The sequence below is a fragment of the Mus caroli genome, unplaced genomic scaffold, assembly GCF_978045245.1.
Source record: "Mus caroli unplaced genomic scaffold, Mus_caroli_1 scaffold_5, whole genome shotgun sequence".
Classification (NCBI taxonomy): Eukaryota; Metazoa; Chordata; class Mammalia; order Rodentia; family Muridae; genus Mus; species Mus caroli.
Genome location: NW_028227260.1, coordinates 67,419,192 through 67,436,112, shown reverse-complemented (window position 1 = coordinate 67,436,112; position 16,921 = coordinate 67,419,192). Strand labels below are relative to the sequence as shown.

General features: G+C 44.4%; 1 protein-coding gene across 1 annotated transcript; it reads left to right on the top strand.

Moving 5' to 3' along the window:
- Positions 1–144: 144 nt before the first annotated feature.
- Positions 145–4,606, top strand: Itgb1bp2 (integrin subunit beta 1 binding protein 2). The gene is made up of 11 exons (XM_021153811.3): positions 145–352; positions 576–625; positions 718–774; positions 854–999; positions 2,668–2,762; positions 2,868–2,926; positions 3,036–3,106; positions 3,195–3,294; positions 3,552–3,665; positions 3,893–3,955; positions 4,197–4,606. Exons 1-11 carry the CDS (start codon positions 289–291, stop codon positions 4,428–4,430), a joined length of 1,053 nt encoding a protein of 350 aa, XP_021009470.1. The 5' UTR covers positions 145–288; the 3' UTR covers positions 4,431–4,606.
- The last annotated feature ends 12,315 nt before the right edge of the window (positions 4,607–16,921 follow it).

The following is a 16,921-nucleotide window of genomic DNA, read 5'->3' as shown; positions in this document are numbered from 1 at the left end:
AGGCTTGGAATTGGCAACATCTAAAACTGCTGTAGTTAACTGACCTCACCCAAGTTCCAAGGGCTCTTCCTGATCCTTTTTTCCTGAGCCTCAGCTCCGGGACACTTTTCTATTGGCTGGGAAGACCAACTCAAGTTCCCTTGCCCATGTTTGGAGGTGGACGCCTCCCGTTCTAAAGATAGAACCAGCTGGCCCTTCTAAGCAGCTAAAAGCCTTCAGGCTAAGAGGTGTTCCCCACTCTGCAGCCAGACTCCTTGAAATACCCTTTGAGTGAGCTTCAGTGTCTCCATGTCTCTGCTCTGCTATAACAAAGGCTGTGGGCAACACTTTGACCCCAATACCAATCTCCCTGGTGAGTAAATTACCTCAGGGTTCTGGGTAGGTGTTTAGGGTCAGCTGTGTAGCTGGCCATTGGGAACAGGGAGAACAAAAATTGGGCATAACTGAATTGGTCTGGACGATCTTGACTTTCCACATTCCATGAAATGCCATTAACATGAACCTGGAGAGAACTGGAGGGATGGCATTTGGCATGGTTACCTTTCTGCCTTGATGTTTGTGCTGGTTATCTACAGATTCCTGTCGCTATCACCCTGGGGTGCCAATCTTTCATGATGCACTTAAGGTGAGGAATGGGCGATGAGGGCTTAGCAAGAACGTTTTCTACAAGGAAATATGCCCAGAAAATCTAAGCTGATCTGGGTCTCTTGTTCCCAGGGTTGGTCCTGCTGCCGAAAGCGAACTGTAGATTTCTCTGAGTTCTTAAACATCAAGGTAAACCCTTTACTTCCTTGGATTCAGCTCCCTATAGAAGAATTGTACTTCTAACCCTTCTCTCCTTAATCTGTCCTAGGGCTGTACTGTGGGACCACACTGTGCAGAGAAGCTGCCTGAGGTCCCTCCTCAGCCTGAGGGCCCTGCCACAAGTTCACTTCAGGAGCAAAAACCTCTGAATACAATTCCAAAGTCAGCAGAGACCTTGTTCCGAGAAAGGCCTAAGTAAAGACATCTGGGGGCTTTGATCTACGTCCATGTAGCTTCCCTAGGACTTAGTGGCTCACTGGGGTTCAGAAACTAGGGGCTAGGGATCTGAGGAGGGTCATGTGTTGACTTGGATAATGCATCTTTTGTTGGGGAAATTTGTATCAAGAAAAGTCCTTTGCTGTAAGTCAGTGTAAAGGAAGATGGAATAGTGTTATTCTAGGGACTAGAGAGCCCCTCAGATACATGCTTAGTATATAGCAGAGCAGTGTTTGGTTTTGTTGAGAAATAAGCTGTCAGCTCAGTCTTGAAGGCAATCCTCTTGCCTTAACTTCCTGAATGCTGAGATTACAGGCAGGCACTACCACACTTACTTGAGAATGAAGTGCTATTTTTGTTGTGTATTTTCAGTTTCTAATGATCATTATTTAGTATAGAAAATGGTGGGTTTCATTATCACATTTTCATGTGTAGCATTGTACCTTGCTCACGCCCCTACCAACACACCTGTATTGATCTCTTAAGATCTTGGAAGAACTTTAAGAAATCTTACAGCTCTGTGTTTTGTTGGCTCATTGTTGTTAATACCGGTACCCAAGAATGCCGAATCCGTAATTGCTGTAGATACTGGGCTACAAAAATTAAAAAAAAAAAAAATCAAATGTTGGTTCGTGCCTATACATTTCAACACTTAGGAGGCAGAGGCAGCAGGATCATCACTTGTCTGAGCCTACTCCATTCTATACAGTGAGTTGGAGGTCAGTCATGGTTACCAAGTGGTAGCCTATCTCAAACCAACAAAAGACCCAGTAGTATATAGTTCAACAGAAAGAAAAGGTGATTCCTACATAATCCTGTCGAGTTGAGTTTGGTCTGTGAAACCTACATTAGGACTGGAAGAGAGAACTGACTCTACAAAGTTGTCATCTGACCTCTTCACACGTGCTGAAGTATGCGTGTCCCTACACTAATAAAAATCAAAAGCTCAGTTTTCTAACTGAATTTCCTTTTGAGACAGTAGCCCTGGCTGGCCAGGAAATCACTGAGATCTCAACTTTTGTTTTTATTTTTGGCTAACTTTTTTTTTTACATTTTTATTTATATGTATGTGTGATGTAGGTGCTGGGAACTGAATCCAGGTCTTCTCCCCACTCCCATCCCTGGCTGAACCATCTCTCCAGCACCTTGCAGGGCCTGGTAGAGCACGCCTTTAATCCCAGCACTCAAGAGGCACAGACAGGTGGATCTCTTGAGTTTGAGGCCAGCTCTGGTCTCCAGAGTGAGTTCCAGAATGGCCAGGGTTAAATGGAGAAACCCTGACTCAAAACAAAAACATAAAAAGCTACATCTTCCATCAAAGAAAGGAAGTAATATTAGCAAGGCAGGAGGCTCCAGAGAACAATACAAGGTCCACAGTCAAATAGAGGAAGAGAAAGTGATACAGTTCTGTAGAGAAATGTGGAAGAGAAGCAACCAGCCAGAAAGGAAGCCCTGGGTACTTTCCCAGGGTTCTAGAATGTGACTGCTGTCCACAGAGAGGAAAATTGCCAATGGAGTTGCTACCTGACTTCTCCGACCCTGCTCACTTTCACCAAACTGACTTGACTTTATTCTCATGGGTAGGAGTGTTAGGGCTGGTCACTCTGATGATTGAATCAGAACTAAATGCCAGCTTATAATCTCTAGGTCTGAGATGCCTCCCAAACTGCTACCACTTCTTATATCTCAAGCCCTGGGAGTGGCTTTGGAACAGAAGGAACTAGACCAGGAACCAGGAGCAGGTAGGTAGGTCTTTCATAGGATAGATCTCAAAGACTGTAATTTCATGTAAATGCCATGAAAGGTGGGGGAAATAAGACAGGTTGCTGACTGTTTCCTTTGCCCAGGACTTGACAATAGTCTGATCTGGACTGGTTCCAGCTGCCAGAACCCAGGATGTGATGCTGTGAGTGAGAGTTTTGCGGGGCTCAAGCATGTGGCTGAGAGATAACCAGAGGGATGCCTGGGTTATAGGCAAGAATGTGAATAACCTGATTCACTTTTGGCCTTGTTAGGTTTACCAAGGTCCTGAAAGTGATGCTACTCCGTGTACCTATCACCCAGGGGCACCTCGGTTTCATGAGGGGTAAGAGAAGGGACTGGGCATGCTTCTCCCAATATGGACGAGAGTAAGGGCTTGGGGGTAGAATTCAAATAAACTATTCCTCCCTCAGGATGAAGTCTTGGAGCTGTTGTGGTATCCAGACTCTGGATTTTGGGGCATTCCTGGCACAGCCAGGATGTAGAGTTGGTAGACATGATTGGGCAAAGCAGGTAAGCCCCATGTTTCCTCAAAACTCGGTTAGGACCAAATTCTGGAGATAAGCTCTCCTCCTATTATCTCATGGCTGACCTCCCTAACTTCTTCTTTGATACAAATCAAGTAAGATTCTGCTCTTATCACTCCATAGCCCAGAGTCTAGGCCATATGAGATAGTTGATCTTTCTGAGTTTTCTTGTTTCTTTATACCCTGGTGAGATTCCTTGGGGTAAAAGTTGCTTTTTACCAGCCTTATTTTGCTTCTCTTTAGCTGCCAGCATCTTGCCGCCATGATTGGCACCAGACGGATTCCTTAGTAGTGCTGACCGTCTATGGCCAGATTCCGCTTCCTGCATTCAACTGGGTGAAGGCCAGTCAAACTGAGGTGAGGAACACTCCGTGGCAGGATGGGAGCCTAGTGAACCCTGGTAGTAGTGCAGTCTTACAGGGAGAAATGCTGACTGTTGTCATTCTTGAGGTTCCACAGTCCCCAGAAAGGAATGGAAAGTTATTACATCAGGGTTGGCTGGCTGGCCTCTGACCTGGTTCTGTACTAATAACTCTTTCTGACCTTCTGGGATTGCTACTACCTTTATAATTCTTTTCTCTCAGCTTCATGTCCACGTTGTCTTTGATGGTAACCGTGTGTTCCAAGCACAGATGAAGCTCTGGGGGGTAAGTGAAGAGAAGTGGGCAGAGACAAGGGAGACAGACTACAAAGAGGGTCAGGTAGAGGGGGTGCTGAAGGGTGAAGGGTTTCTCTTTAACGGCTTTGGTTTCCCCTTCTTCCTCCTTTCTGTCTGTCCTTCCCCACTGCCTTCCTCTGTCTTCACTTTCTTTTTCTGTTCTTATTCATCACCACTCCAATCCCAAGCCTATGATTTCTTCATTCTTTCTGTCTTTGCCTCCTCCTCAGGTCATAAACGTGGAGCAGAGCTCTGTCTCTTTGATGCCATCACGGGTTGAAATCTCCCTGGTCAAGGCTGACCCAGGATCCTGGGCCCAGCTGGAGCACCCTGATTCACTAGCTGAGAAGGCTAGGGCAGGGGTTTTACTAGAGATGGATGAGGAAGAATCTGAGGATTCAGATGATGACCTGAGCTGGACAGAGGAGGAAGATGAAGAGGAGGAAGAAGCTATGGGGGAATAGTAACAGCAGACAGTTGAGTTTCTAGGTAGGCCCTCAGTAACCACCTTAGAATCTCAGAGACCAGGATATGGTTGACCGTGTGGTGTCACTGGGCAGCAGGAAGCTAAAGGAGGAGAGAACAAGATGTGCAAATGTGCTGCTGCTCCCCTAAATAAACCTTCTATTCTACAGTCTCACCTACGTCTCATCTCTCCTCATCATGGAAGCGTGGATTCAGCCCACCCCACCCCGTCTTGTCTGTGTGTTTGACACACATGTGAAACAAGTACATGCATGTTCTCACAACCACCAGGCACTCAGTGAGCACTGCATCTGCATCCATCTCCATGCTACATGGTTTCCAGCTAGCTGAGAAACGGGCTTCTTCATTTCTCTACAGAGAAAGACCCGAGCTGGGCGTGGTCCATGCCTGGAATCCTACTACTTAGGAGGTGAAGACAGATAGATGGTCAGGAGGTCAGGTCATCCTCCTACATAGTGAATCGGAGGCCAGCCTGGGTTACATGCTTGTCTTACAACCTTCCCTCTGAATAAAGGGAACAAAAAGAGGAAAAAAAAAAAAAAAAGAAATGACATTCTAAGCCGGGGCTAATGGCTTACACACCCGTAATCCCCGCATTGAGGTGGGAAGAGTGCCATGAATCATGAATTTGAGGCCAGCCTGGACTACATAGTGAATTCTAGGCCATCCTGGACTAGGTTGGTCTCAAATAAAGACATTCTAGACAGGTGTAGTGGCTTGTTCCTATAATTCTAGTAGTCAGGAGCCTAAAACAGGAGGATTGCAAGTATAAGATTAGCCTATGCCACATAGACAGGCCAGGCCAGGCCATAATGAGATTCTTGGAGGCCATAGTGCTTTTACTATTGCATATCAGAGTGTGTGTGTGTGTGTAAAGAAGATAAAAAAGTTAGTGGGGTGTGGCTAGACTGAAAAGAGAAAGTCCTAAAAGTATGACCCCGGCTTGCCTCAAACTTAGCATCTTCTCACCTGAGCCTCCTCACTGCTGCAGTTACAGGTGAAAGTCCCCATACCCAAATAGTTGGGGGTACTTTTGTTTGTTTGTTGTTTCGTATTGCTGGGGATACTTAAACCCATGTGATGTGCAGACATTCTATCACTAAGCCGGAACCCCGGTTAAAAGGGAACTTAAAAAAAAAAACAATATGGGGGTGAAGTGTGTACTGTGCTTGCAAAGGAGCCACGTTTGATTCCTAGTGGCCACATCAGGTGTCTCACAGCCATCTGTAACGCCAGTTCCTGCGGCGTCCAACTCCTATAGCCTCTGTGGGCATGCACACTCACATGCACTTACCTACACACACACACAAGTTTTTTTTTTTTAATTAGGTATTTTCCTTGTTTACATTTCCAATGCTATCCCAAAAGTCCCCCATACCCACCCCCCACAATCCCCTACCCACCCACTCCCCCTTTTTGGCCCTGGGGTTCCCCTGTACTGGGGCATATAAAGTTTGCAAGTCCAAAGGGCCTCTCTATAAACAACCAACAACCACACAATTGTGTGCTGGAAAAGGTTACCAAAAAAGCCCTAAAAAATAAATGGTTAGCTCACAGTGTCTGCAGATTCTGCATACATGGATTCTGAGTGGTAATAGATTTTCTTGTGTTCCTGAAATAGAAATCATTCACAAAGTATTTACTTAGTGCTGTAATCTAGAGAGGAATAGTTATAGGAGACTATGTGTTGGTCATGTGTAAATTCTATGCCTTTTTATATAAAGGATTGAGCATCTTCCAAGGTAGAGGCAGAAGATTCCGGGGTGGACCTCCTTCCCTCCTACTGGTATTAAAGGACAAGGAATGACAGTGGAGACCTTTCTATCTGATTTTATTTTTGTTTTATTGTTTTTTTTTTTTTTTTTTGGTTTTGTGACTGAAGCTCAGGATGACCTGGAACTCATTAGATATAGGTCAGGTTGGCCTCAAACTTGGAATAATCTTCCTACCTAGGTTCTTGAATATTGGGGTGACAGGCATGAGCCACCATACCCAGCTGAAAATATAGACTTGTAATTTATTTTAAAAGTCTTCCTCAGCATAATGATCAATAATCCGAGAAACTCAAATTCCAAGAAACAGGACCAGCTCAAGGCTGGTAAGGCAATTGCTACGTAAGACAAGTGGCGTTCCCTGGAACCTGTGATGGAGAACCAAATCCTGGAAGTTGTCCTTGGATCTCCTGACATGTGCTACTGTATGAGTGCCTTCGTGTGTGTGTGCATGCACACACACACAGTAGAACACACATACACCTAATAATAAATTTCCAAGAAATACCCAACAAGGAAACCCTTCCAACCTCAGGGAAGCTACGTTTTTTCTTTCTCTCAGATCCATCTCTCTCCCACCCCACTTTCTTCTTTCTCTCCTCCCTCTCTTCCTCTCTCCAGGATATCATTATGTAGCCCTGACTGGCCTGGAACTTACTATGTAGACCAGGTGAGCCTTGAACTTGTGGAGATGTTCTTGCCAGCACACCTGCATCAAGCTCTTTAATTGGTATCTTTTCAGTTCTCTTGAGGGAAGCTAAGATATGATTGGGAACATTGGGTAAAATGAAGTGTGGGCACTAGCAGCCATGAGGATTTGGAGGCTGTGGGGAATTTAGAGGAGAGCAGGGGATGTCTCCAAGGGCGTGAGTACCACCCACAAAGAAGTTTGATCCAAGGGACTCCCTGGATGTGTAGGATACACATCAATTCCCATTGCTCCCATCCTGTGGATTCTAGGGCAAATAAAGTTTCTCCTTTGAACTAAAGCCTCAAGAATACTGTCTTCCTTCCTCTCTCCCTTCTTCCTCCCCTCCTTTCTTTTCTTTCCCTCCCTCCCTCTTCCTCTTCCTCCTCCTCCTCTCTCAGTCTCTGTCTCTGTGCCTGTCTGTCTGTCTATCTCTCTCTCTCTTTCTGTGGGACAGGGTTTCACTATGTAACCTCACCTAATCTAAAACTGAAATGGAAAATGTAGACCAGGCTGACCTAACTCAAAGAGATTCACTGCCTCCTGAGTGCTGGGATTTAAATAAATAAATAAATAAATAAATAAATAAATAAATAAATAAAAGAGTAAAGCATCTTGGCTGAATTTTTGGGTTTTCAAGACAAGGTTTCTCTTAAATGTCACGGAACTCACTCTGTAGACCATACTGACCTGAAACTCACAAAGATCCACCTGACTCTCCCAAGTGCTAGGATTAAAGATGTGTGCCACCACCACCTGGCTGTTTTTGAAATATTTCCTTTTTTTTAAAGATTTATCTATTTTATATATATATGAGTACACTGTAGCTGTCTTCAGACACACCAGAAGAGGGTATCAAATCCCATTACAGATGGTTGTGAGCCACCATGTGGTTGCTGGGAATTGAATTCAGGACCTCTGGAAGAGCAGTCAGTGCTCTAAACCGCTGAGCCATCTCTCCAGCCTGACATATTTCTTTATTACATTCTTTTTTTTTTTTAGATGGGTGTGGTGCCATATGACTTTAATCCTCGCACTTAATAGGCTGAGGCAGGTGGATCTCTAGTTGAAGACTAGCCTGGTGTATGTAGCAAGTTTTAAGCCAACCCCAACCAGAGCTACATAGACCCTGTCTCACAAAAGCTAAAAGAATTATTTTTATTTTATTACATTTTCATTTCTTTTGTGTATATGTGCATGGGGTGGTGTGTATGTAATGATGTGGAGGTCAGAAGACACCTTATGACAGTCAGTGCTCTCCTACTGTGTCGATTCCAGACATTGAACTCAGACTTGGGAGCTAAGTACCTTTACCCTCTGGTCCATCTCACCCTTACCTGTGTAAAATTTACTCTCTGCGTTATCTTTGTAGAGGTGAATTGACATAGATAGATTTGGTAATATTTTTGAAAGTTAGAGGTGTCAGCCAGGCATGGTAGTGTGTTAATGCCTCTCTTTAGCCTTAACACATGAGGCTGACATAGGGGGATTAATATGAGTTCAGTATTAGTACAGGCTAGATAGCAAGAGCCTGTCTCAGAAACAAAGAAGTAAAACAGTCAGGTATGGGCTAGATGTGATGGTGTGTGCTTTTAATCCTAGTACACAGGAGGCAGAGGTAGGCAGAGTCTGTGAGTTCAAGAACAGTCTGGTATATAGAGCGAGTTCCAGGCCACTGAGAGACTATGTAATGAGACACTATCTCAAAACATCAAAACAACAACCCCCCACCACCACCACCTCTACAACCAGGTGTGGTAGTACATACCTGTAATCTTAATACTTGGGACTTTGTGGCAGGAAGATCATGAGTTCCTGGCCAAGCTGAGCTACATGGCAACGTTGAGACCACTGTGGGCTAGATAATAACTTCAAGGCTAGTATTGGTTTCATAGGGAAGTAAAATGACTATAGAAAGATACATAATATGCATTTGTCGTGACTGTAACATTTTTCTATCTTCTCATAATCAGGATAACAACAACTGTTCTGAAATCCTGGAGAGAAAGGAGGTGAGGATTAAAAAAATTCCAGGTAATTCTTGTATATAAAGTGTATGTATAAAATGTCAAATATTTAGTGTTAATAAAGTATGGCCCTTTTCCATTTTATAAAACCAAAGCATAAAGTGTAAGAAATTTCCAATTGTGTGATCTGCCTAGTAAAATCAGTAGCCACACAGCTACTCTGTGTGTGTGTGTGTATATATGTGTGTATATACACATATATACATGTTGTGTGTGCATGTGTGTGGAGGCCAGAGGTCAGCATCAAGTGTCTTCTCACCTTAATTTTTTTTAAAGACTGTCTTGCTGACCATATAACGCATTACTATTTGGCCAGTCTGACTGGCCAGGGAGCTTCATCCTCAGGGACCCCTCCACACACACACACACACCTCCGCCTTCTCAATGCTGGGATGGCTTTTATTTTACTATTTATCCTTTTGAAACAAGCTCTTAACTCTGTTACCTGGGATGTCCTGGAACTTGCAAAGTAGGTCAAGCTGGTCTCAAAGCCATGGAGATTCTCCTGCCTCAGCCTCCTAAGTGCTGATATTAAAGGGATGTGCTACCTCGCCCAGCTTGGAATGGCTTTTTTTTTTTTTAAGATTTATTTATTTATTATATGTAAGTACACTGTAGCTGTCTTCAGACACTCCAGAAGAGGGCACCAGATCTCCTTACGGATGGTTGTGAGCCACCATGTGGTTGCTGGGATTTGAACTCTGGACCTTCGGAAGAGCAGTCGGGTGCTCTTACCCACTGAGCCATCTCACCAGCCCTGGAATGGCTTTTAATGTGGGTTATGTCCTTATACAACATACCTTCCCTAACATGTCCCCATCCTTGTTTCTTGATTATTTTGTTGCTTCTCCATGTGTGGAAAGGGAGGGAGGATGCAGGAGAGAAAAGCAGCTTACCTCCTGACAGACCAGACTCAGAGAACTAGTAAGGGGCCTTCAGCAAGTATACCACTGAGGGGTATGGCCCTGTCACCTACTTGTTCCAGCCTGGCCTAATCTCCTGCTTTCAATCTCCTGACTATAGTGGCATCCATAGGTAACACTTCTGGTTCACACAACACTAACATGCCGGGCCTTATGCTAAGTGCTTTGTGTGGACCATCTCAAGCCTCCTCTCCTACCATCAGATCAACTGTTTGGTCTCAGGTCACAGGAAGGATCCTTCCTTACCTCCTTTTACACTTGTTTTTATGAGTAAGGTCTTTAATCTCGGGCAGTGTATAGACTGATCCCTGGGACCTGTGAATGCTAGGCAAGTACTTTACTGCTAAGCTACAGCCCTGGACCTTACACTTCTGATGCCCATTATGCTTGTATCTGATCTGATCCCCTTATACCTTTCTAGAAGCCTTCTGGTACTATCTATTTTATCTCCTGTTTCATCAGCCTTCCCCTTTCATTGAGGTGTCTAAACATGGTCAAATCTCCCCAGAACCACCCCCACCCATATACATCTTCTCTGTCTTTATTATTTTTTTGTTTTGTTTTGTTCCTTTTTGTTTGTCTGTCTCCTGTAGCTCAGGTAAGCCTCAAACTTGCTATGTAGCTGAGTCAAGGTAGACTGATCCTCCTGCCTCCAAGCGCTAGGATGACAGATGTTTGTCATTGGGTCTGGCTGCTTGTTTGCTCACTCCCCTTCTGTACATTTGAATTTGGCCTCCAAATCTCAGTTTATGATAAGGTCAGAATTGGTCACCAAGTCGCTAAATCCAACGAATATGTTCAGTCTTCATGTTCCTTGTCCTCAGAAACGAACTGTGACACTGAAGTTGGTTTCTTCCTTGAAGTCCCTTTCATCCACAGGCTTCCCAGGCCCATTCTTTATTCTGCCCACTCCAGTTCACAGCTTAGCTTCTTTTTCTACTTGGCCTTCTAACCCTAGCCTTTCTCTTTCTCTCTCTCTCTTTGTTTGTTTGTTTGTTTGTTTGTTTTTCGAGACAGGGTTTCTCTGCAGCCCTGGTTGTCCTGGAACTCACTCTGTAGACCAGGCTGGCCTCGAACTCAGAAATTTGCCTGCCTCTGCCTCCCAAGTGCTGGGATTAAAGGTGTGCGCCACCACGCCCAGCTCCTAGCCTTTCTCTTAACTCCTTTTCCTGATGTGCAGTTTTGCCTGTGACCTCCGACATCTCATGCTGAGCATTCACTCAGCCTTTTTATCTCTGGCCCATAGCATCCTTTGTGACAAATCTAATAAGCACCATGTAAAATATTCACTGAGATTTTTTCCTTTTCCTTTTATTAAATTATTTTATGTATTTACATTCCAAACATTGCCCCCTTCCCAGTCCCCCCTCCCAGAGTTCTTCACCCCATCTTCCCTTCCCTTTGCCTCTGAGAAGATGCTCTCACCCCCACATCACCTCCCCCAGCATCTCCCTTTTGTGGGGCTTCAAGTCTCTGCATGATTACTCATTCTCTCCCACTGAGGCCAGACAAGGCATTCATCTGCTACATATGTGCCATGGGCCATAGGACAGCCCAGGTACACTCTTTGGCTGGTGGCTCAGTCTCTCAGAGCTCCCAGGAGTTCAGGATGATCCTGTTGTTCTGCCTATGGGGTTGCCATGCCTTTCAGCTCCTTCAATCTTCCCCCTAACTCTTCCATAGGGGTCCCTGACCTCAGTCCTATAATTGGCTGTTAAGTATCTGCATCTGTCTCAGTCAGCTGCTGGTAAAGCCTCCCAGAGGACAGCCATACCAGACTCCTGTCTGCAAGCACATCTTGGCGTCAGTAATAGTGTCAGGGTTTGATGCCTGCACATGGAATGGATCCCAAGTTGGGCCAGTCACTGAGTGGCCTTTTCTTCAATCTCTGTTCCACTTTGTCCTTGCATTTTCTTTAGACAGGAACAATTCTGGGTCAAAAATTGTAAAGATGGGTGGGTGTCCCATCCCTACACTGAGATCCCTGCCTATCTACTGGAGGTGGTCTTTTTAGGTTCCATCTCCCCACTGCTGGGCCTTTCAAGTAAGGTTACCCCCATTGAGTCCTGGGAGCTTCTCACATCTCAGATCTCTGGGACTCTGAGGCTTTTTTCCTGATTTTTTAAAAATTTATTTATTTTGTATATGTGAGTATACTGTCGCTTTCTTTAGACACACCAGAAGAGGGAATCAAAACCAATTACAGATGGTTGTGAGCCTCCATGTGGTTGCTGGGAATTGAACTCAAGGACCTCTGGAAGAGCAGTCAGTGCCCTTAACTGAGCTATCTCTCCAGCCCTTTTTTCTGATTTTTATTGAGGCTTGGTTTTATGCTATCTAAGATAGCCTTGAATATGAAACCCACTATAGCCATGACTGTTACACAGAGAAACCCTGTCTCAAAAAACAAAACAAAACAACAACAAAAAAAACCCAAAACAAACAAAAAAGAAAACCCCAGAACACAAAAAACCAAATAAACAAACCAAACAACAACAAAACCAAACAAGCAAAAAACCCAGAGACCTAGGCATGATGGTGTATCCCTTTAATTTCCAGTTCTAGGGAGGCAGAGGCAGAGGTACCTTTGGGTTCGAGGCCAGTGTGGTCTACATAACAAGTTCCAGGCCAGCCAGGGCTACACAGTGTGACCTGGCTCAAAACGCAAAAGTGGGGGAAAAGCCCAGGAAGGAAAAGAGAAAGGTTCAGTTTCTTGACTGTCGGGTTTACTGTTCTCTCAGGTGATGATTCTTTCACTGGAGCTTTGTATCAGCTTCAAGATGAGAGGGCTGTCATTTGCTTGCCCACTGTGTTACCAGCTTCTACTCAAATTCTTTTACCTTATCCTTGGAACTGTTCTGATTTAGGTATTAGTAGCCTGTTTTTCATTGTTTAATTTTTAATTGTTTCCTTTTTGACACAAGATCTTACCATATAATAGCCCATGCTTACTAAGATCTCACTATTTAGCATAGGCTGTCCTTGAACTTGTGATTCTCCTAGTTTAGCCTGAGAACTAGAATGACATGTGTTTATCACCATTTCTCAACTCCTTACATATTAAATAGCCAAGGCATAAAGAAGGAAATGGGGTGGGAGCTGTGGCTCCATTGGTAAAATACTTGGCTACCTTGGGAGGTCCTAAGTTCTAGTACAAACACCACAAATACCAGGCATGGTGGCACACACCTGTAAAGCCAACAATCAGGAGATGGATGCAGGAAGATGAGGAACAGAAGACAGAGAGCACAAGGGCCAACCTGGGCTACATGAGACGCTCAAAAAACAGAAGGAAAAGGAAGAAAAGATAGTGTACACAAAGTCATTTATAATCTCTCTCTCTCTCTCTCTCTCTCTCTCTCTCACACACACACACACACACACACACACACACACACACACACAAGAGATACAAAAAAGAAATGGGTTACAGGGTTGCTTGAGGTGACATGGCTACTAATTAAAACCTCAGTCATCTCTAAGGGCTGTCTTAATCCCTCTGAGAACATGCAAAGTCTAAGATCCTTCCAGGATCTTTGAAGAAGAGCACACACACATCCCCACCCCAGCCTCCTAGTCTGCCCCTTTGTCCCAGTCTAACTGGGGTCCAGGAGCCTCTTGATCAGTGATATCACACACCAACATGAGCCTCTTCTAAGCCACTCTAACCACCCTACTGATGGCCTGACCCTTGACCTCAGTGGGACTGCAGCCATCACACCCCTGCTACCTCTAAATCAAGACACTCTCCCAGGTGTACTTGACTTCACACTCCCTGGCAGCAGCCACTCAAGTGTTAACTGCCTCTGGGACTCCCTCATCCACTGTCCTTTCTTTCTCTTTCTGCTCCCAAAGTCCCAGGTCACTGCTAGAGGGAGAACCAGGAAGACAAATATAAATCCGTGCTGTCCAGTTTCAAGTTGGCCCTCGCAGCTGCTCAGCAACCCTTTATTTGTCCCCTGCATTCCCTGGCACTCTCTCTCCCACAGGGCTGTTCAGACAGCCCTCATCTTAATTCCCCTCCTTCTGGTCTACTCTTTTAGACTAATAACAGAGACTTTCATCAGATGCTTAGAATTCCACAACGTTGTCATAAAAAATTTTTTGTGTGTGAAGAATTTCCAGCATGGATAAAAGTAGGCAGAATAGCATAAAGAATCATTTACCATGCACTCAGAAGGAATACCAATTTCTGGCCAATCTTATTTCAAGTATCTTTTCATCCATCTCTTTCCTTCTATATCATTTTGGAGAGAATTCTAGACAGTATATCATTCCAAACTTAAAGATTTCAGTGTGTGTCTGTAAAAGTAAAAATCCTAATTGTAATATCATCAGCACAGAAAATAAATGACACACAATACCAAATTGGTATTTGCCCATTTCATAAATGTAAAAATTTAGCATTTTGCTTGACTCACTACCCAAATTTAATTAACACATTAATTATATATTATAATGGTTTTCAGTATGATATTTTCATATGTATATATGATACATTTGATCATATTCACACACACACACACACACATATTACTCTTGTAACCTCTTCCACTTCTGCTAACCCCTTCATCTTCCCAGTTGGTGGGATCCAGTCAATTGCATTAGAATTGTTTACTGGAGTATGAGCACCCTATCAATGACTACATCTCTGAAGAACATGTCTCTCCTCCCTTTAACTGTTTAAATGTATATAAATCCATAAGAGCCAGTCTGGTCTACAGAGAGAGCTACAGGAAAACCAGGGCTACATAGAGAAACCCTGTCTCAAAGTAAAACAAACAAACAAACAGACAAAAAACTCAAGGGGTGGGTCCATCATCTGTCACCTTCCATGACAGGATGATGGCAGCCTACCTTGTGGAGGTCATCTCAGTGTAACAGCCATGACGTGTCTGGGGGTGAGCATTCCTTCATCTTCCCTCCATCTCCCCATTCTTCCCACTGTCTGCTCCCGTCCTCCCTGATACAAGATGTAGCACTGATGACCAATCACTCCGCAGTCACTTCCTCTCAGTACTTGGACTAATCTCTGCAGTCACTGCTGACCACTGCAAAAAGAAGTTCTTTGATCAGAACTGACAGCATTACTGTTCAATGAGCATAAACATAGTTATTTAGAAGGTACTGGAGTGGACACATGCCCAGTTAGCAAAAGAGCAGGAGTGGGTAGCTTTCCCCAGCCAGAAGCTGTTGACTGGGTTTATACTACCATGTTTGCCACTAAGAGTTCCTAGTCTTCCTTTTTTACTTTCTGGCAATTATTTTAAGAATCTTATTATGCAACTCAGGCTAAATTTGAACTCACTACTAGCTCAGGGGGGCTTTGAACTTGTTCTCTTTCTGCTTCGCTCTCCTGAATGCTGGGGTTAGAAGTGTGCACGTGTAAGGTTTTTGCTGAAGAAGCTGGACAGTTTCTGAGTAGTTTTGAAGCTTGGGTTTTATTGACTACATGTCTGTTGTATAGTTTAATCTGTTCTTTTGACCTGCTTGTATTAAAATTTTTATAAAGGCATCTCTTATATTCATTGTCCTGCTTTTAGTGGTGTAGAGAAACTGTCCATGCAACAAAGGAAACGGAAGACTGCTCTGCTTGGAACATGATTCAGAACGGAACCCGGACCTCTTTACCAGGACTGAAACAGATGGTTGGGGGTCAAAGCTCAATAAATAGTAACAGAGGTCCAGGGAAGGTAGGATGCACAAGGGGCCTCGGAGTATCCAATTTCCTCACAGCTGGTATGTGGACCAGTCCAGGCAAGGGACACTCAGGCTGAAGTCAGATCTGGAAAAGGAAAAGCAGCAGTTGAGGCAGCAGCTGGGATTATTGCTCTATTCACTACTCCTGTTTTCTAAATATATCTTAGTTCTCTCTGTGCCTTTGGCCAGGATGAGTGCTCTGGTGGAATACCTTTCTCTCTTATGTATAACGACCAATGTACATTCTCTTGTTTCCATATTTTTACCAGTAGGGTCATGAAATATCTAAGGATGAATAAATGAGAAAAAGAATGTTGATCGCTTTTCCGGGAAGGGAACTGGATAGGTAAGGGGAAGGGCTGGAAGGCAGACAGATAATACTAATTTGTTGCAGATGGAACAGCTAATCTGATCAGAGTATCCAGCATGGAGTCTTTTGAAGTAGGAGCGACACGGGAATTTGTAGTTTCAGAAGACAACGAATGGTCTGAACAGCCCTTCGGAGAGAGAGTGCCAGGGAATGCAGGGGACAAATAAAGGGTTGCTGAGCAGCTGCGAGGGCCAACTTGAAACTGGACAGCACGGATTTATATTTGTCTTCCTGGTTCTCCCTCTAGCAGTGACCTGGGACTTTGGGAGCAGAAAGAGAAAGAAAGGACAGTGGATGAGGGAGTCCCAGAGGCAGTTAACACTTGAGTGGCTGCTGCCAGGGAGTGTGAAGTCAAGTACACCTGGGAGAGTGTCTTGATTTAGAGGTAGCAGGGGTGTGATGGCTGCAGTCCCACTGAGGTCAAGGGTCAGGCCATCAGTAGGGTGGTTAGAGTGGCTTAGAAGAGGCTCATGTTGGTGTGTGATATCACTGATCAAGAGGCTCCTGGACCCCAGTTAGACTGGGACAAAGGGGCAGACTAGGAGGCTGGGGTGGGGATGTGTGTGTGCTCTTCTTCAAAGATCCTGGAAGGATCTTAGACTTTGCATGTTCTCAGAGGGCATTAAGACAGCCCTTAGAGATGACTGAGGTTTTTAATTTTCTCATTTTAACAAATTACATTTCTTTGTTCTGCGTGTGCTGGGAGAAGTCTGCTGCATGCCATGGTGCTTGTGTGGGTTGCTTCTCCTTTCACCAGGCTGTTTCTGGTGACCAGAGTCCATCAGTCGTGGGGGACAGTTACCTTGACTCAATAATTCATCTTGCCAGCTGAAGGTTTTGTTTGCTTCTTAGACAGGGTCTCACTTACTACGGAGCTCTGGCTGGGTCTGGTAGTTAGGTTGACCACCCTGGCTTAACTCTCAGAGATCTGCCTAACTCTAACTGTGGAATGCTGAGTTTAAGGATGTGTGTCACCTCATCTAAGTACT

Bases quoted from the DNA above. Each gene is read 5' to 3' on its own strand.
- Itgb1bp2 (XM_021153811.3), top strand. From the start codon at position 289: ATGTCTCTGCTCTGCTATAACAAAGGCTGTGGGCAACACTTTGACCCC. The intron at 2,927-3,035 runs GTGAGTGAGAGT...TGGCCTTGTTAG, and splicing joins AGAACCCAGGATGTGATGCT to GTTTACCAAGGTCCTGAAAG. The intron at 3,956-4,196 runs GTAAGTGAAGAG...CCTCCTCCTCAG, and splicing joins CACAGATGAAGCTCTGGGGG to GTCATAAACGTGGAGCAGAG.